The following is a 21454-nucleotide window of genomic DNA, read 5'->3' on the forward strand; positions in this document are numbered from 1 at the left end:
AGGTTGCAGTGAGCCAAGATTGCACCACTGCACTCCAGCCTGGGCAACAGAGCAAGACTCCGTCTAAAAAAAAAAAAAAAAGTTGGAACTTTCCATCCTCTGCAGTAAGCATTAACTAACTCTGCACTAGGTAACACTAGCAGCTGCAGAGCTATAAATGTGAACTGATGCAGATCCTGCCGTTTCCATGCTGAAGAGGATGATTGGGAATTTGTGGCATGTGATAATAGTTATATTGAGAGGTAGAAGACTATGGAACATGTAGAAAGGGCCATGGGAGCAAGGAGAAATGACTTTCTCCAGGTCAGGGTTGGGGAAGACAGGTAAAGGCATGATGAAGAGGGAACTCTAGCCCAACTGTGTAGATGAACCAACCTGCCCACTCAGCAGCGCTCCTGACTATCGGGAAGGGTAAGCACTGGGTGAGCTAACCTGGGAGACGTGGAAGCCCTGGCCAGGAATCTGCAAGAGAGAAATGATGCCATCTATCTTGGCTCTAAAGGGATATGGGTGACCACGTGAGCTTCCTTTCATCTTTTTTTTTTTTTTTTTTTTGAGACGGAGTCTTGCTCTGTCGCCCAGGCTGGAGTGCAGTGGCGCAGTCTCGGCTCACCGCAAGCTCCGCCTCCCGGGTTCACGCCATTCTCCTGCCTCAGCCTCCCGAGTAGCTGGGACTACAGGCGCCCGCCACCTCGCCCGGCTAATTTTTTGTATTTTTAGTAGAGATGGGGTTTCACCGTGGTCTCGATCTCCTGACCTCGTGATCTGCCCGCCTCGGCCTCCCGAAGTGCTGGGATTACAAGCGTGAGCCACCGCGCCCGGCCTTCCTTCTTTTAAGGCCTGTGGTCCTGAAAGGGAATCAGAGTCAATAAAGGAGCCCATCTGTGTGGCCTCTTAAGGATGAAGCCCCATGTAGGCTGTTCAGGCCGGGTGCCCAGCCGAGGGCAGGTGCACAAGACTTTTCGTGCCTCCACCTGTTGGCTGTGTGCCCATCTAAGTTTCTATGCCCAGTGTGGCCTTTGGCAGTCAGCTGTAAGTCCCAGATGAGGCGTCTCTTTTCCCTTTCTGTGCCATTAACCTCTGCCTGCAGCCCCCGCCCCTCCACCTGGAGAGCACCCTACAGCACCAGAAGGAAATGTCTCTGATTGCAGGAGCGAGACTTGGAAGCGCTGGTCAAAAGGTTTAAAACAGACCTCCACAACTGCGTAGCCTATATTCAGGAGCCACGGCTGCTGAAGGAGAAGGTTCGAGGTCTCTTTGAGAAGTACGTGCAGCGAGCAGACATGGTAAGCTCAGCCTCCCCTCCTGCCACGCCCTGACCTCCAGGGTCTCCTCTCCCTCGCTGAGAATCTCCTGGGCCCCGTCAGGTGGAGATCGCAGGGCTGAACACAGACCTACAGCAGGAGTACACCCGGCAGCGGGAGCACCTGGAGAGGAACCTGGCCACTCTCAAGAAGAAGGTGGTCAAGGAGGGTGAGCTGCACCGCACAGACTACGTCCGCATCATGCAGGTACCTACACGCTCCCCTCGGCCCCTGTGGAGGCCAAGCCATCCGCGATGAGAGATCCCATCAAGGGTCCCTCTGAGACCACCTGTCTTCACGGCTCCCCAGGTGTCTGGGGACCCAGTAGCTCCCCCTAAACTCTTATTTTGGCTCCTCTCCTCTGAGCTCGTCTTGGCTGTGACTGTGACTGAGAGCTCACCTAGGAGGTTTTCTAGGCACTTCAGTGCTGCACCCCGGCCTCCACCCCACCAATGCCCACCTCCCTTCCCCACGTACCCGGTTCCTCTTTTCTACCCCATCTTTATCCAGAGCACACCTGTGTCCTGCCTCACTCCTCTCATCAGCCCCTTGGCCCTTAGACCTTCATCCACGTCATCTTAGCTCTCCTGAGCCACTCTCCCTTCTCTCTTCTATTCCCAACTCTCATTTCACCTGACTTTGTTTTGCTCCTGCTACCCATATCTCGTGGCCACGCCTCATCTGATTTTTCTGGTGCCTCAGGTCCCTACCCTTATCTGTTGTGTCCCAAGTTAGCCACACCCTCCAAGAGCTGGCCTCACTCTGGTTTAATAAGCGCCTCACACCCACCTCCCTGGATCCTTCACAGGCTGTTCAGAGAGCCTCACCCCATTACTGCCGCCTCCACACAGGCACGTTATCAGGACTGCCAGTCAGGATTCTTCTGCCAGATTTCTGTTTGGGTATCAGTATCGTCTGAGGCAATTAATGTGAATTAGTATCAAAAGGGAACATCAGAATCGCATTTATAAAGCACGTACCTTTTTATGTTCACATTTCTTTAATGCCATAATTAAAATACTGGAATGAGAACAGGTTGCAGTTAGATTGAAAGAAACCAGTTCCCAGTTTGGCCAGTTCATACACAGCTGGGCAGAGCGCACTGTCATTCGGGCCAGACCCAGGCACGGCTGGACTCATGCCGTCTTACGACCAGTCCCTGCTGAAAAGCAGCCCAGTCCATCTACCACTTGCCCTAATCCTTGGCCATGAAAGCCATCGGAGACCCAGAGATAGAAGTGCCTCCAGCTGGTGGAGCCCTGAGACACCAGCAGCCACACGCTGAGCCACTGCCTAGGGCCTGGAGTGCCCAGAGCATGGAGAGCTCCCTGGGGCTCTGGAGTGCAGCGAGCAGGGAAGGGAAACCAGGATGACAGCAGGAGCAGTGGCCAGCTGCTGACATCACCGAGCACCCTCTGTGCCCTGTCACCAGAGAACAGGCCTGAGGAACTGGGTCCCTCTCTCCATGCCAAGCAGCCAAAGCAAACATTGATGTAGGAGGAGGAAGATCACAGGCTAGCCAGAGGGTGTGAGCATCAGCATGAGGCTGCTGGGGCGGGCATCCTGTCCTCTTCTGCTTCCCCATGTCCCGGAGGGTGCTGGGCCAGGGTGGGGTGGAAAGCAGAGAAGACCCGTGCAGGGCTCCTGCCCAGCCCTGCCACTCCCTGCTGGCTGGCAGAGGGAGCCACCAAGTGAAGTCCCTGGAAGAACATTCTCTCCAGCAGCATTGTAACCTATGTGCTGGGGGGGTCCTGTGGATCCAAATAAGTAACTCCAGCAACTGCAGGGAGTAAGAAGGAGCCCAGGGTGGGGCGGGGGGGTGTGGCAGGGGGTGCAGGTCTCCGGATCCCCACCCCTTCAACCAGAAAGAGACTGCTTGCTGCTAACAGTGGGACTCTTTTTGTTGGCAAAAAGTTTGGAAGATTTAAAAAAAAAAAAAGTTTTCAAAACCACTGTGCCGACCCTGGTTTACCCTGCTCCGCCACTACTCTGCCAGGAGACCTTGGGTAAATTCCTTAACTCAAGGAGCCACCTTGCCCGTATGTAAAACAGGGAAGAAAACACCAACCTGAGAGTGGGGGGTTCCTGCAGGATTGAATGGGACAACCATATGAGGCACTAGGCACTGCCCTGGTACAGAATAAGTGCTCAAAAAAAAGGCAATTTCCAGCCGGGCGCAGTGGCTCACACCTGTAATCCCAGCACTTTGGGAGGCTGAGGCGGGTGGATCGCGAGGTCAGGAGATCGAGATCATCCTGGCTAACATGGTGAAACCCCGTATCCACTAAAAATACAAAAAAAATTAGCCGGGTGTGGTGGCGGACACCTGTAGTCCCAGCTACTCGGGAGGCTGAGGCAGGAGAATGGCATGAACCTGGGAGGCAGAGCTTGTAGTAAGCCGAGATCGCACCACTGCGCTCCAGCCTGGGCGACAGAGCAAGACTCTGTCTCAAAAAAAAAAAAAAAAAAAAAAAAAAAGGCAATTTCCATCCTCTTCATCCAAGCAGTAGACCTATCAAGAACCAAGGTAGAAAGAAATCCATGGGAAAGCCTAGAAGCCCATCACAGGATGGGCCACGGGTGCCTGTGGACTGCAGGTGGCAGGGGTGGAGGGTGGATGGCACAACTGATTCCAGACCCCTCAGTTGGTGGCCTTAGTGTGTGCTGGTCAGGAGCTAGCTGGACCTCATCTTCAGTTGTCATGGCCCTGGCACTTCAATCCAAAAAGGCTGAGGAAGGCCGCGGCAAACATGGCATCTAAGAGTAACTCATTAGAAAATAACAGAAAATGAGGTCACTGTCTCATTTGTATATTCAGACAGGAGCTCAGCCTCGCCACTCCATTCCTCAGCACATTGGCAGATATGAAAATAAGAGTTGCTATGAGATACAAACATCTAGGACACACATTTTATTCATTCAGTACACATTTGTTGAGGGCTTCTTGTACAGCAAGCTCTGTGTCAGTCACTGAGGATTCCAAGATGAACGTGATAGTGTTCCTACTCTCAAGGAGTTCATCATTGGGAACCTGGACCGGATACAAATAATTACTGCTCAACTCATTGTATGCAGTGCTGTAGGCTCATCCTGGAAATGGGGTTCAGTGATGCCTTCAGGACTTATGGAAGGTTTCTGGGGCAAGGGGCATTTGAGCTGAGCCTTGAAGGTGAGTAGAGGTTGATCATGGAACAAGTCAGGGAAGAGCCTTCCAGGCCGTGGGAACAACCTAAGAAAAAGCAGAGAAAAGGGAGGCCTGTGAGGTGCTTGGAGACCCAAGAGTCCAAGAGAAGAGAGTCCAAGTGGAGAAGAACCCGCTGAAATGGTTGGTGGCTGAGGGTCCTGCTAGAAAGGGCCTCCATGCCATGCCAAAAAGCACAGTTTGTCCTGTAAACAGTCTCCACCCAAGGCTTCTTAGGTAGGGGAGTCTTTGTTTTGAAGAGACAAAACACTCCATTGGCAAGGTGGGAAGACTGGTGGGGAAAGAGGCAGGTGGCAGAAAAACCCGTTAGGAAATGACTGCCGTGTTAAGGGTAGATGCAGAGGACTTGGAAAGGGGAAAGTTGTGGCGTCAAAAGGCATTTCAGAGTAGAAACGACAAATAGAAATGTCAGGTTAGACATGGGAGGAAGGTTGAAAGAACGGAGAAGGATTCCAGGATGGCTCATTTGTGCAGTTAGGCAGATGGTGAGCCCACTAACTGTGGGTTCCAGAAAGATGTCACTGATGCAAGGATTCCAAGTCCATGGAATAAATCTGTTGCCTGCTTTTTCCAGGCTGTGAGGTACTGCCATATTCTAAAGGCATCGACTCAGGCTATGCCATTAGGGGGTGCTGTAGGCATTCCCTTCTCTTCTCTGCTCAATACGGAGGTCGGAAAGACCTGCCAGGGTCATCAGTCTGTTCCAAAGGCCAAAGGCAGTCCTGGACAGCTTGGCAGAGCCCCTTTGCTTAGAAAGCTTTTTACATAAACAGTTTCACATCCCCCAAGACTTGGCACGTTGGTGGACCCCAGGTCAGATTTCCTCTGCAGCTGTGTAGACCTGGGTGGGGGTCTGGAGGATTGGAGGGGATTTTGGAGGTCAAACTGACCAGGGAGAGATCAGGAAGAGAAGGCTCAGCAAACCCATTGCATTCACATTTTTAATTCACAAAGCCATCCAAAGCATAAACGGTTGACCTCAATGTGACCTCGGGACCCCTCAGAACACAGGCCATCCCAGAAAACATTTTGCGGGTAGCCCAACTTATACTTATTGGGAGTGTCCTTGGCCATCATACTATGTGAGGTATTGGAATGGAGGTGACATAAATGTGAGGGGGGACAGCAGAGCCTGGAAAGCAGTAGTCATGGAGGAACAGGGCACTCTGGATGGAGGCACGACAAGGTTCAGATCCCAGCTCTACCACTGAGATACGGCCTCAGTTTCCTCACAAGGTTGGGGTAGGATGAACTGAGGGACTGTATGCATGCTGTTTGCTACATTTGCAGTGATCCAATCAACCCTTGCAATTGTGGTTATTCTTATTATCGTTATCATCAAGCTCTTCCTGCCTTAGATTCTGCTTGCCGCCTCCTGGCTCTGGGCCTGGAACACTCTTCTCCTCTGTCTCCCCTGGGAGCCCTCCTCACTCTGGGTTGGGGCCCTGCTTCAGCCTCTCATGGCAGCTCTGCAGTGGAGCCAAGCGGGACCTCCCACGTCTGGCCCAGTGACCAGAGTAAGCTTTCAGGAACTGGTTCTTAGATTACTTTTCTTAAATGAATAAGTGAATGAATGAACGAACAGAACAAGAGAGTCAGGCTGCACTGAGTGGTGGGCCTCAATCATACTCCAACAAGGATCAAGCCCCGCAGACCCATTTAGGTAAGGGAGCATCATGAAGATGTCAGAGGTTGGCAGGGGGGATCAGGAACAGGCATTCACACCAACAGGTACCAGAAGCCAGAAATCCCAATCACAGTGACAGGGCTGTAGAGGGTGGAGGGGGTGGGGAGAAGCCAGGGCAGGGCTCCACTTGCCGGGGGGCCTTTACAGCAGAACAAGGGAGAGCACTGAGAGCTGGTGATAAACCAGCAGGTAGGATGAACATCAGAATCAGCTCAGACACAAAATCAATAGGACTCAGTGACAGAATGGATGGAGATGACCAAAAAGAGGAAGCGACTAAAGATGCAAACTGAGAGAACTTGAATTGTGCTTTCAGTTTCTAGTGCTTATTCTGATGATTATTATTGAGTTCTTTAATGAGGATCAGGAGAAGTGAAGCTTAGCGAGGCCTACTGAAAGGAGAAATGGAGAGAGACCTCAAGCGAGCAAGCTTCCCCCTGCGGCTCTAAGACCTTCCCTTCTGTTCTGGTCTCTTTCACCTGTCCCTTATCCCTTGGTTTGTAACTTCCTTGTTAGTAAGAATCTCATCTTATTCGGTTTGGTATCCACTGCATTAGTTATTCATTTTCTCATCCATTTCACAAATATTTATTGAGCACCTCTAACACGCAAGGCAGGGTCCAAGGTCCATAACCCAATAAATATGTATTGAATTGATCATGTCATTATATAAAGTCTGCAAGGAGAAGGTCCATGGGAGGATCTAGCAGAGTTTTACCAGGCAGCATCTGGAAAGGAAATGCGGGAAACCTATCACTGTTATGAGACAATTTGGAACTGTAATGTTCCCCACTCTCCCTCCCAAACTGGGGACACCAAAGAATGACAAGTCCAGCTTGGTGAGTAGATGAGTTTATTTAGGTCTTCCATGTGGGGCACTCCTGGGCAGCAGCAGGACAGCTCTAGAGACCTGCTTTGCCTCACATCTCTAAGCTGCTTTTAAGCTAATTTTCTGGCTCTTCACCTACTGTGTATGTGCCATGGGACTGTTTTCCTTAGTAGGTTTTCAGATATCTTCTAGGATGTTTGGATTCTCGGGGACACCTGCTCCACAGCTGGGCACCATGGCCTTGATTAACTGCCTGGCCTTGAGGGTTCAGACAGTGAACATACACCCTTAGGTAACCTGGTGGGGGACCCATCACATTGCAATCACCAAGGCCTGGGTTGGTTAAAAGGGTAAAGCATTCAATGGAGAAAACATCTGATTCAGAAACACAAGTACAAATTCTAGCACGAAGAATGAGGGGTTGACAATGAGGACTGGGCATTTCATCCGAGAGAGAGAATTTCATTACTATAAAGGAATACCTGAGGCTGGGTAATTTATAAAGAAGAGAGGTTTATTTGGCTCACAGTTCTGAGGGCTGTACAGGAAGCATGGCACCAGCATTGCTTCTGGTCAAGACCTCGGGAAGCTTTTACTCATGATGGAAGGCACAAGAGAAGCAGGCGTGTCAGATGGCGAAAGAGGGAGTAGGAGAAGAGAAGGGGCCAGTCTTGCTCTGTCGCCCAGGCTGGAGTGCAGTGGCATGATCTCAGCTCACTGCAAGCTCCGCCTCCTGGGTTCATGCCATTCTCCTGCCTCAGCCTCCCGAGTAGCTGGGACCACAGGCACCCGCCACCCCGCCTGGCTAATTGTTTGTATTTTTAGTGGAGATGGGGTTTCACCATGTTAGCCAGGATGGTCTTGATCTCCTGACCTCGTGATCCGTCTGCCTCAGCCTCCCAAAGTGCCGGGATTACAGGTGTGAGCCACCGTGCCCAGCCGGGGCCAGGTTCTTTTAAAACAACTAGTTCTTGCAGGAACGAATAGAACAAGCACTCAGTCATGACCGCAAGGATGGCACCAAGCCCTTCATGAGGAATCTGCTCCCATGACCCAAATACCTCCCTCTAGGCCCCACCTCCAACACTGGGGATCAGTTTTCAACAGGAGATTTTGAGGAGACCAACATCCAAACTATATAGTAAGGAATACTGGACTTAAGTAATACACTGGAAGTCTAAAGATGTAGATCTGTGCTTTAGATGAAGCATTTCTGGAGGAAAAGAATCATTGCGGTGTCTCTAGCCCGACCCCTGCTTCCTCCTGGGCTCCACAGGTACCTCCCCACAGCAGAGGACCGTTTGTCACACCTCAGGGAGAACAGTGCTTAAGACCATCCTGTTCTCTGTGCTCTGACTCCGTAGCCACCACTCATGAGATAATGTCCCAAGTGGAAGCACAGTTTGTTCCTGGCACAGGGCCATTTTATGTAGATTTGGCCTGCAACTGCCTTTTTGGGTATGCAGACCCTCAGGTGCTTTGCAACTGAAAGTGTGGTGTGGCCTGCAGACCAGCAGCAGCATCTCTTGGAAGCCCAGTGCAGGATTTCAGGGCCCATTCCAGACCTATGAGTCAGAGGGCCATCTACCAAGGTGGTCCGGTGATGTATTTGTATGGCCATACACGAGGCACCGCTGTATTCAAGCTGACTACTGTGGCTGTGGGCTCTAAGAGCAAAGTGGCCAGTCTCTTTGGGCCCTTGGGGATGGGGCTCCTCCTTGGGGCACTTGTGCTGGGCGTGAAATGGAAGGCAGAGATTTGAGGAGTGGGAAAAGAGGAAAGAGACTGTTTGGTCCCAGGGTGCAGAGCCTGCACCCCCTGGCCCCCAGCAAGCTTCGTCCTCACTCCTGTCGACTCCCCTCCTTTCACTCTGCATTCCAGTGATGCAGGACTGCTGCAGGTCTCCCCCACCCCCATCAGCTGTGTCACATTCTGTGCCTTTGCTCCTGCTGTTCTAGTTGTCTGGGACAACCTCTCCTTGGTGACTCCTTCAAGCCTCAGCCCAGGGGTCAATTCCTAGGAATCCACCCTGGTCATTCGGGCAGAAGTAAGCATCTTTCCTCCAGGCCCACTCCTCCATCACAGCAAGGTGGCCACCATGCTAAACTGTACCCACATCCCCCACCAAACTGTAAACGCCTCAAGAGCAGAAGCTAAGATTTACTCTCTATACTCCAGGATTAACATAGTATCTCCATAATATTGGATGACTACGTTATAGGCACTCAGTAAACATTTATTAGATGAATGGTTGGATGGATGGATGGATGGATGGATGGATGGATGGATGGATGGATGGATATTTGTCAAACACATATAAGAGACATGAGCTTCCAGTGGATGCAGCAGATGTTAATTATCCATTTACTTTTCTGTTTTACTCACTAAATAGCATGCTGCTAAGGGCAGACCATATCCTATTTCTGCTTGCATTTTATGGACTTACCAGCTAGCCTATAAATGTGGGTTCAGCAAATGAATGAAAAATGAATGAAGTATAGCACAGTGCTTACGAACTCTGGAGCCAGACTGTTGGGGTTGGAATCCTGACTCTACTGCTTGCTAGCTATGTAACTGAGCAAGTCATATACCTCTCTGTGCCTCACTTTTCTCTTCTATAAAATTGTGATTATAATAACAACCCAGCCATAGGGTTATTATGATGCATTTAAACTCATATAAAAAGTGCATGGGAAAGCATTGTTGTTGCTGTTGACGTTGCAACAAGCATGGGTGGATGGGAATGGTGCTGAGTCCACCTGAAAGTAAGTTTGCTGGTTCCTTAAGAGGCTGAGCAATAGGCTGGAATAAAGGCTGAGGCCCCAATAGAGGATCCAGAGTTCTGGATCCAGACCTAACCCTGCCCATTCCCCATACACTCAGCCCAGGAGGGTATGCCCTGTGCCCACTGACCACTCATCCCTCCACACTCCCTCTCTCTTCCCCCTTTTCTGCAGGAAAATGTCTCTCTGATCCAGGAAATTAATGAGCTCCGCAGGGAGCTGAAGTTCACTCGGTCCCAAGTCTATGACCTTGAAGCAGCTCTGAAACTGACCAAGAAAGTCCGACCACAAGAAGTGTCAGAGACAGGTAATATCACCAGTGGCCAGGGGAGATGGGCATTGGGACGAAGGGATTGATGGCAGCTGCAGGCAGGTCTCCCTTTGGCTTCCTTCTGTATCAGGTCACGTCTACACATGGCCTTCTGGGATCCTGTCCCGGGCACATGCCTACTCTTTGAGGAATCCATGAGGGCCTTCCCACACTCAGACACACACAGGTCCACAGTCCCCTGGCTGACATCCTTGAGGTTAGCTACGGCTCAGAATGCAGACTCTTTCAGATTTTAGAAAGCGAATACTTTATATAACATTCCCAGAGGGGTCCGGGGCAGTGCCCTAAAATCAAACACTTTAGTATTTCTGTAGTGACGTATGAATATTCACACTAAGCTTCCTGAATTTAAAAAAGCACTCTGTTTTTAGATCTTCTTGCATTTTAGAATAGTGAATAAGGGATTGTGAACCTGTACAATTAAAATGAAGACAAAAAGCAACATGAGGAGCTATTTAAAGGAAGAGGGGAAATAATTACATAAATATTAAATGAGTCAGTTACTGCAATTATATCCTAAAGTTCCTCTGAATTTCTGACGGCCAAGGCAAAAAGAGAAACAAAGAAATATGATCGTTTATATCATGCTCATTGTATGGCAAAAGGGAGCTTTTTTCTGGAGAAACAAACGTTTCCCTGGCAATAAATTCTCTGAGAAACTTACCACATGGATCCTCAGGAAAGGAATGTGGAGTAACAATGAACAGCCTTTAATTACATATGCCGCTTTCAGGCCCCAAAGAAGCATTTTTCAAGTATCCACCCCTTATCTGGACAATCAATAAAAACCAAGAGATTATGGCATCTCTATGGCAAATTAAGCCAACATGGTTCGAGTTTTTGTTTTCTGCTGGTTTACATTAAGGAATAAAGATTAGAGGCTTGAACTGAAACATCCCATAGCTATGGACTGGGTCTCTGAAGTGTCCGTTTTCTCTTGTCCCATGGTCACATAAGATTATAATGGGTAAAGGTGGCTGAAAGGTACACAGGAACCTTGTACTATTTTTGCAACTTCTTGTTAGTCTTCAACTATATAACCATATACATTTAATTATAAAATTAAATACACATATAAGATTTTATATATATGTATATAATTTTGTTGTCTTGTGCACTTTTGGCTAGGGTTGAAGTTGAAACAAGAGTAAACCCTGAGTAGTACCTGAAGTGGCAATGCCAGGCCTACAGGGTTGATGTGAGAGCACAGCATGTGTCATAAAGACTGAGATATTTGGGGCCGGGTGCGGTGGCTCACATCTGTAATCCCAGCACTTTGGGAGGCCGAGGCAGGCGGATCACAAGGTCAAGAGATTGAGACCATCCTGGCCAACATGGTGAAACCCCATCTCTACTAAAAATACAAAAATGAGCTGGGTGTGGTGGCGTGGGCCTGTAGTCCCAGCTACTCGGGAGGCTGAGGCAGGAGAATCACTTGAACCTGGGAGGCAGAGGTTGCAGTGAGCCAAGATCGCACCACCGCACTCCAGCCTGGACGACAGAGTGAGACTCCGTCTCAAAAAACAAAAAACAAAGAACAAAAAAACAGGAAACCTGACATACTTGACTTCTCAGAGGTGAAACCATCTTCTCTTGAAAATAAAGCACAGATGTGAACAATTGCAAAACTTCTCTTAAAAAATGTTTGAGGCCAGGCGCCGTGGCTCACACCTGTAATCCCAGCACTTTGGGAGGCCAAGGCGAGCAGAACGCTTGTGCCCAGGGTTCAAGACTAGCCTGGGCAACATGGTGAAACCACATCTCTACAAAAAATACAACAATTAGCCGGGCATTTTTGTAGTCCCAGCTACCAGGGAGGTTGAGGTGTGAGGATTTTAGAGTAAAATTGATCACCTGAGCCTCAGAGGTTCAAGGCTGCTGTGAGCCGTGATCACGCCACTATACTCCAGTCTAGGTGACAGAGCAAGATCCTGTCTCAAAAAATAAAAATAAAAAAGCTTTAAATATGTCCAAGTATCCTAACAAATATTCAGTTGAGACCTCCTTAGGATGCCATGTGATATAGCCAGATTCTTCATATTAATATCATGGAGATTTCCAGACATATACAAAAATCGAGAGAGAAGTCTAATGAATTCCTGTGACCCCAGTCCCCTACTTCAACAAATATCAACTCCTGTCACTTGTGGTTCATGAACATACCCCCACCCTCACCCAGAAGCCAGAGTGGTGAACCTGGAAGAAATCTAATGTATGCCACAAAACCCTCAAAAGGCCCGGGAATGATCAGGAGCAGATATCTCTGGAGGTGGAAGTGAAGGTAGGGCTGAAAACAGAAAAAAATCTGTTTAAGAAGCTGTTAGATCCACCTACTATCCAACACAGTGGCTAAAAACAGACCCACATCAAGTCCATCATCTTGAAATTTCAGAACACCAGAGTATAAGGAAAAAACTCCTCCAGACTTCCAGAGGAGTTAAGGAAAATTTTTATACAAAGGATCAAAAATCACAATTACAGGATACAAAATCAATGCACACAAAAGTTGCAATTTTTATATACTAACAATGTACTATCCAAAACGGAAATTAAGAAAACAATTGCATTTACAATTGCATCAAAAAGAATAAAATACTTGGGAATAAATTTAACTGAAGTGGCAAAAGACTGAAAACTACAAAACATTGCTGAAAGAAATTAAATACCAGTAAGTGGTGGATTGGAAGACTTGTTAAGATGTCGCCAGTACTACCCAAAGTGATCCACAGATTCACTGCAATCCCTATAAAAACCTCAATGACATTTTTGCAGAAACAGAAAAATCCATTCCAAAATTCATATGGAATCTCAAGGTACCCTGAATAGCCAAAACTATCTTGAAAAAGAAGAACAAGGTTGGAGGTCTCATACTTTCTGATTTCACAACTGCAACAAAGCTATAGCAATCAAAACAGTGTGATACTGGCATAAAAACAGACATACAGACCAGTGGAATAGAATATAGAGGCCAGATATAAATTCTCAAATATATGGTGAAGTGATTGTCAACAAGGGTACCAAGATCATTTAGTAGGGAAAGGACAGTCTTCTCAACAAGTAGTGTTGGGAAAACTGGATATATACACACAAAAGAATTAAGGTAGACCCTTACCTTACACCATATACAACAATTAACTCAAAATGAATCAAAGATCTAAACAGAAGAGCTAAAACTATAAAACTCTTAGAAAGCATAGAGGAAAAGCTTCATAACATTGGATTTGGCAATTACTTGGTGAGTGACACAAAAAGGACAGGCAACAAAATAAAAAATAGATAAGTTGTTTATGAGATTTGCAGTAATGTAAGCAATGCAGGCATGTATGTGAGATTTGGCTCCATACTAAATCTGGCATCATGCTTCATTGTATTAAAAACCCAAACATATTTTGTTTTCAAGTACACACATGAAGGCCCATCAGTGATAAACAGCTTGAGATTAAAAATTACTAGAAAGTCTCACCTTTTTTATTACTACTTAATCCAAGTGAATGTCACTTTAAATTAGTTTGAGAGAAATTCTAATCAATATAATTCCCTTAAGGACAAGGCCAGTGTTTCCTTAACATTAAAACTTTGTACCCATATCACAGTTCTTCTTCATTAAAGGAAAAGATCTAAAACCAACACAAACTATTGATTCAAGTGACTCACACTAGAACACTAGAAACAACCACTACTCAAACAGTTCCACTTTCATCCACCTCTCCAAACAATATATAATGTACTATTTCTTTTCAGAACTTATAAAAGCCTTCCACTAGAAACTAAAGAACATGGATGATTTTATACATATCCATACACAAGCAAAACACAAAGAAGAACAAACAGCAAACAAATAAAAATTAGAAGCAAAACAAACAGGAAACCAACCCCAACATTTCCCCACTCAGTCTACCCTGGAGACTACCATGTTACCCAGAGCCCAAAAAACCACATGATGAATATTTTATTCTTCATACACAATTCAATATCCTTAAGTCCACCAATATCACCATACATCCTGTGCAATCAAGAAATTCATTCTAGGTACATGACCTACTAGTAAGTACTCCAGTGCCAGCACTATTCATGCAAAACAGCAAACATAGTGGGAAGCAATACAAGCATGTATGTGAGATTTGGCTTCACACTAAATCTGGCTTCATGCTTAACTGTATTAAAAAGTAATTGCCAAACTGCCAATGCATTTGTTTAAAATATTTCTTATTTTGCCTTCATCAAGACTAAGAATTTTAACTCTGAAAGTGTTAATTATCCAGATTTCTCCAATTATCTATAAGGTTTTAAAGAATATTTTATTATCTAAACTTTCTAATTTATCTGTATGTGCAAAGAAACAACAAAAAAAAAACTACATGTGACTTACACAGACCATGCGTGACATGCCTGAGCTTTCCATCCAGTCCCAGATTTTATTCTTCAGTTTTCTTTAAAGAACCAATCATTTGGCTGGGCATGGTGGCTCATGCCTGTAATCCCAGCACTTTGGGAGGCCAAGGCGGGTGGATCATGAGGTCAGGAGATCGAGACCATCCTGGCTAACATGGTGAAACCCTGCCTCTACTAAAAATACAAAAAATTAGCCAGGCGTGGTGGCAGGCGCCTGTAGTCCCAGCTACTCAGGAGGTAGCTACTCAGCTACTGAAGCAGGAGAATGGCGTGAACCTGGGAGGCAGAGCTTGCAGTGAGCCAAGATTGCACCACTGCACTCCAGCCTGGGTGACAGAGCAAGACTCTGTCTCAAAAACAAAAACAAAAACAAAAAAACAGTTATTTTGCTCCAGGACAAAAATTCATCATACAAAATTCTTTCTCATACAAACTTACTATCTTCTCTTTATAACCAAAAAATATATCTTCATATCCATAACTTTCTCTCCCCTACCTTGTTGCATAAAAATATTTTCTCTTTTTTTTTTTTTTTTTTTTTTTTGAGACAGAGTCTCCCTCTGTCACCGAGGCTGGAGTGCAGTGGCTGGAGTGCAGTGACGCAATCTCGGCTCACTGCAAGCTCTGCCTCCCAGGTTGGCACCATTCTCCTGCCTCAGCCTCCCTCGTAGCTGGGACTACAGGCACGTGCCACCATGCCTGGCTAATGTTTTTTTGTATTTTTAGTAGAGATGGGGTTTCACCATGTTAGCCAGGATGGTCTTGATCTCCTGACTTCGTAATCTGCCTGCCTAGGCCTCCCAAAGTGCTGGGATTACAGGTGTGAGCCACTGTGCCCAGCCATAAAAAAATTTTTCATGTCCGTAATTTGAATTAACTTTTAATAACTTCTAAGTTAGACAAAATTATTTCTTTCTCACTAACAACGTCTTTTGGCCCATTTCATATACAGAATTATATATTAACTATAATTCTTATCCTTAATAACCTTAAATTTTAGTGAAACCCTAAAAAGCAAGAAATCCTGAACTATCAGATATGAGCATTTTATAGATGAGAACAATTCCACAACTTTTAGAAACATATTTCTCCATATCATAACCTTTTTTTTTTTATTTTTTGAGATGGAGTCTCACTCTGTCGCCCAGGCTGGAGTGCAGTGGCGTGATCTCGGCTCACTGCAAGCTCTGCCTCCCGGGTTCACGCCATTCTCCTACCTCAGCCTCCTGAGTAGCTGGGACTACAGGCACCTACCACCACTCCTGGCTAATTTTGTTTGTTTGTTTGTGTGTTTGTTTGTTTGTATTTTTAGTAGAGATGAGGTTTCACCGTGTTAGCCAGGATGGTCTCGATCTCCTGACCTCGTGATCCGCCCGCCTTGGCCTCAGCCTCCCAAAGTCCTGGGATTATAGGTGTGAGCCACCGTGCCCAGCCCATAACCCTTTCGTAATTGGAAATGACCCAGATACCTAGATAGCCAATGAGCATCAAAAATAATTTTAAGATTTTAAGTTACACAAAAAGTTTACCTAAAACATTTATCCCATTGACATGTATTTGGTTTCTTCATTTTTAACAGTTTATCTAGATTACTTCTGAAAACTGAGGTATTAGACACAATTATACAAAGTTAGTTATTTCCTTGTTAACCATTTCTTTTTTTTTTTTTTTTTTTTGAGATGGAGTCTTGCTCTGTCACCCAGGCTAGAGTGCAGTGGCACACTCTTGGCTCACTGCAACCTCTGCCTCCCAGGTTCAAGCAATTCTCCTGCCTCAGCCTCCCGAGTAGCTGGGACTACAGGCGCATGCCACCACACCCAGCTAATTTTTTTTTTTTTTTTTTTTTTGTATTTTAGTAGAAATGGGGTTTCACCGTGTTTGCCCAGGCTGGTCTCGAACTCCTGAGCTCAGCCAATCCGCCCACCTTGGCCTCCCAAAGTGCTGGGATTACAGGTGTCAGCCACTGTGCCTGGCCCAACCATTTTCTTAATAGCCAGTGAACATCAGGTGCTCACCTAAATAAGAGCCTCAAAGTTAAATACATAGGTATTTTTGCCAATAACTCAGAAGATTCACCTAACAACATTAAATTAGTCTCATCTGTCAAAGAAGGCATACCAAGATCATTTTGTTTTGGCTAGATTAACAGCTTTATAACCTTCTATGCCAAACACTGAAACCTCAAAATATCTAGCAGAGATGTATATAAAACCCAAACAAAAATATATGCTGACAATTCTGAAGACATATTTTCATTCTACCAATAATTTTAAAGCCAGTTTGTTTAGTAAAGATTTACATAATTCACGTGAACTTGAAAATTGCTTGGACTTTTTTACTTAATGTATGAGTGCTCTTTCACTTATAAGCCAATTTGGTAGATACAACATGTAACAATAAGTGTACATACAAATAAACACATACAAGTAGACACACACACAAACGAAAATCCAATAATTTTACCTTAGAACTCTAGCCATGAAATGCCAATACAAGCTCACTGGTTTTACATGGTTATACGTTGTTTGCCCCAATAGTTAATCCAGTGAAGAATGTGAACCAAAATTTTGGGTAAAGCAGTTTCCATGGCAGTTTGATTTTTAAAGGCCAAACTTCCCCAGACTCCAGAGAACACTGGGGCTAAACAGCACCAAAGGAAAACATCACATATTAACCAGGCCCAACTCTGCTTAGAACAGCAGCACAAAAGCCTGGATCCGTGCAACTCCATCCCACTTTTCCATTCAACAGCAAAGTCTAGATTCCAAACAAGATTGGGGCCAAACAGTATTGCAAAAGAATATCAAGTTGGCTAAATTCTGATTTCCCATGACTGTATCAAACACACACAATCACCAAAACGCTATCCAACTGCTGCAGCAACAAACAAGCCCCTAGTGTCCAAACTGAAACAGCCAGGGTGCTCCCTTTCTCTACTGGTTGGGCTTGATCGACCTGCAAATGGAAATTCCATAAAGAATTTCCCAAATTGAGAGGAGCTGATCCCACTGTCTGGTACCCAGAAGAGACACTCACTTGCCGGAACACAACACACAATTACAAACAAGTCCCCAAGAGTGTCCATACTGAAACAGGGTGCTTCCCTCTCAGTCAGTTGGGCTTGTTCCACCTACAAATGGAAATTCCTTTAAAATTTTCCCAAATTGAGAGGAGCAGATGCTGCTCACCTATCTGGGTACAGACGTCAAATTTCAAAGGCAGTTCTTCCAAGGCAATCAGGAACAAAGTTGGGGCTAGCTGTGGCAGGGCCAGAGAGAGATGGAAATTCACCTCCAGCCAAAATTAGGTGGGCAGCTGCTTAGGAGGGCTTCTGAGACTGCCAGCCCACAGCAACCGAGCTGCCATGAGCAAGACATTCCCGGTCAAGGAAACAAAATATATTGCTGAAACACCAGGAGTTTGGTCAAGGTCCTGCTGCTTGCAGCATAGAAAGCCAATCACTGGCTTTCTATTATTATTAATAGAAATTAATAATTTCTATTACCAAGTATTACCAATTTCTATTACCAAGTATTACCAAGGAAGAAGGCTTTAATCAGGTGCTGCAGCCAAGGAGGTGGGAGCTCAGTCTCAAATCCATATCTCTGACTGACTAAAACGGGGGGTTTATATACTAGGGAAGAAATGTTACATGGGAAAGAAAACGAGAACTAGGGAGGGGCCAAGGGCCACCTGGTGCAGTGATCTGGTGAGTTTCAGTTCTTTGACATTTCCTTTTTAAGGAGCCTGAAGGTCCTTTCCTGAAGAACGAACTCAGATAAAACAAATACAGGTTTCAGGCTTTAAGAGCAGAAGGGTCAATTTCTATGTTTATTCAAAAACAACTGTCTATGGAACTATTGAGACAGTTTCATTAGCAATATGTACATATAAAATTTCGCAAATGAAAAAACAAAGCAATTATTAACTTTAGGAAACACAAATTATTGTATGGAAAAGAGAAATGAATCATTGTATACTACGTGGCTCAACTGTGACCAGCAGTTATATAAATCATAATTAAATTCTGACTATTGATCTACTAAAAATTAGGAGGATGAAAGGATGTGAAGTATGCGGGGGCAGGGGAGGGTGCTGAAGGAAGGCTAAATCCTCGTCTTTCATAGAGAGAAGTCAATAGAGAATGCCTAAAAATGATAAGTCAAAGAAGCAATGTAAGCACATTAAAGCAGAGTATGGAAGTAGATATCAAAAGAATTAGCTAAACTAATTGAAATTGTTGCCTCTGAGGATTGAGAAATTGAATGGAATGTAGAACAAGAGATACTGTTATTTGTAATAAGCCTTATAGGGTTATTTGACTATGAGCATATATAGCTTTCATAAATAAATTAATAAAATATTAGGAAAACCTTGCTTTCCTTCCAGTTTACTATTGCAGGCACATTTTAATTTTTCTCCCCTTATGCATATGGGAAAACTGACAAGGATATCTGTTTTAAAAACAAAGAAAAAAAAAGAAAGAGTCAAAGCAAAATAGAACGAATTAAGAAACTAAAGGTTGACTAGAGGAGAAAACTTATCTTGCGTAAGAAGATGGGTGAGAAAGTGTTGGTGTCAGTCTTGGCTCTGGATGAAGGAAAGAAAAAACTTCAGACAAGGTCTCTGCATGACAATTTCTAACCAAAAGTCCCTACTCAGACAAGTTTTAGTCTAGAATTTGCATTCAGTTTGTGGCTCAAGGCGGTCTTAGCTGAAAATTTACCTTAAAAGGACCCCACAGTAGTAGTGTCCCTAGGCCCCAAGCAGAAGCAAATGCAAATTTTCTCTGGAGGAGTACCTTTTAAATACAGGCTTCAAAGAATTCCCATAAATAGTGTTCTGAGGAACATGAGCTCACAATCAAAAGTCACTAAATACTTGAAAAAATAAACCACCAGGAGTGAAAATCAACAAAAAAAATCAAACTACAGAATAAAACCAACAAAGACTCATAGCTAGTATGTTTATTAAAATAAGAAAATTTCGTGTCTGAAAAAATAAAAAAGGAATTTGAAAATAAGACAAAAAAGCAAAAGTCTTCCAAAATTGCATAGGCAGATTTGAAAAGGAACCAAATAATACTTCTAGAAATGAAAACTATTATAATTAGAAGCTCAATGGACAGATTGAACAGTAGATTAGACACATCTGAAGGGGGAATTTGTGAGCTAAAAGAATAAATTGCCCAGATTGCAGCCCAGAGAGATAAAGATATAGTAAAAGACAAAGAGGAGAGAGTGGGATAATGCAATGTATGTCTAATTGAAGTTTGAGAAAAAAAGAATGAGGAGAGGCAACATTACAATAAGGCACAGCCAAGAGTTTTTCCAGAATTGATGAAAGATGCCAATCATCAAATCCAGGAAGCCTAATGGATCCTAAGCAGGGCGCATGGGACAGGAGGACAAGGCAACTAGAACACTAAGGGTGCTGTTGGGAAGATGGAGGAAGAAACTCACTGGGGTCTAGCTGGCCAGAAAAGGGAGTAAATCTAAAAGGAGCCAATTTGGTAGGCAAGAAATTGAGTTGTGCAGGAAGAGGGGGTTCTCAGTTCAGTCCAAGATCATGTGTGTCATGCATAGAGCAGTTACAGCAGTTGTGGTCAGAGAACAGTGCTAGAGTGAAAGACCTAAAGCATGGCATCAGGGGAAGCCACAGGAGTGGGTGCTGGCATGGCGTGGAGGCCAAGGTCACTAATGCTGCAAGTTCAGCCTTGTGGGGCTGGGGTGAGCCGTGGATCCTGGTGGACACTGCCATTGCCCAGGATGATGCCAGCACCTGAGACAGGGAGGATGACTCAGGGGAGAAAGTCCTCAAGGAACAAGGTATGAGTGGACACACCTGGAGAGGCACAAAGAGGTCTGTCTCCAGGAGCAGGGGTTTTGCACAAGGAGAAAGACTGGCAGTTCAGAAGCCAACATAGGTCAGCAGAAGAGTGCCATCCTGCTAGGATGTGGAGAATGGGAGAAGGGGCAGCCTTCATGGGTGGGGGCCTCTGTGCAGGCGGATCTGGGGGCTCAGGAGAGGGGCTGGGCTGGGGTGGTTCTCAGTATTCACCTCATCACTCTGAAGTATGCTGCTTCACTTCTCCATCTCTCTGCAAGACAGCAACATGGCTTATCGCTGTACCTCCGGCATCTGGGATTGAGTGCTCCACAGTAGGTGCCCAATAAATGTTTGAGGAAGCAGGGAGGGAGGGGAGGAGGATCGGCTCTGCAGCAGTGCAATGGACATGCCCACATGAGTCCTGTTGTCCCTTACAGAACCCAGCAGGGACATGCTCAGCACGGCTCCCACCGCAAGGTTGAACGAGCAAGAAGAAACTGGGAGGATTATCGAAATGCAACGCCTCGAAATCCAGCGCCTCAGAGACCAGATCCAAGAGCAAGAGCAGGTCACAGGGTTCCACGCCCTCGCTGGAGTCCGGCTTCCTTCCCTCTCCAACTCTGAGGTAGACTTAGAGGTGAAGACCAACTGACCCCCTCTGGTGAGCCATCTCCAGCCACAGCCAGAAGAAACACAGCATGTCTGTCCCCAAGCCAGACTTGCGGTTGGAGTCTGTATGGTCCCTGCAGCACTGACCCAAGCAACCTCTTTCTCTTGCCCTGGGGAATTTGGGACACAGAATAAAGGTGTTTGCCCACACCTTGTCTAACTTCTGCTTAGCTGGGGGGCCGAGGCCAGGAGAGGGAAAGAGGAGAGGCTGAGGACTGGGGGCTCCAGCTCATCTGAAGCCACCTCTGCTTGTCTCTGTCTGGGCACAGGACTGCCTGGCACTGAGGGATCACACTGGACTGGGGGCTGGCTTTCCTGCTACCCCCTTTCTTCCGGGCCTTGCAGATGGGGCTCCCTGCTTCTCCTCGCCTGGTCTCTCCTCTGCCAGCTCAGTCAGGACCAACGCCTGCTCATTCCTATCTCCTTCA

General features: G+C 45.9%; 1 protein-coding gene across 6 annotated transcripts in view; it reads left to right on the plus strand.

The window, feature by feature from the left end:
- Nucleotides 1–21176, plus strand: part of CFAP57 (cilia and flagella associated protein 57) — an 88114-nt gene extending 66938 nt beyond the window's left edge. For all 6 annotated transcript variants that reach the window (XM_058442846.1, XM_032160511.3, XM_058442844.1 and 3 more), the window contains 4 exons: nucleotides 1152–1286; nucleotides 1368–1511; nucleotides 9980–10112; nucleotides 20795–21176. In XM_058442846.1, the coding sequence (XP_058298829.1) occupies nucleotides 1152–1286; nucleotides 1368–1511; nucleotides 9980–10112; nucleotides 20795–21009 (627 nt within the window). In that variant the 3' untranslated portion in view covers nucleotides 21010–21176. The remainder of the gene's footprint in view (nucleotides 1–1151; nucleotides 1287–1367; nucleotides 1512–9979; nucleotides 10113–20794) is intronic.
- The last annotated feature ends 278 nt before the right edge of the window (nucleotides 21177–21454 follow it).

The sequence above is a fragment of the Hylobates moloch genome, unplaced genomic scaffold, assembly GCF_009828535.3.
Source record: "Hylobates moloch isolate HMO894 unplaced genomic scaffold, HMol_V3 SCAFFOLD_8, whole genome shotgun sequence".
NCBI classification, from domain to species: Eukaryota; Metazoa; Chordata; class Mammalia; order Primates; family Hylobatidae; genus Hylobates; species Hylobates moloch.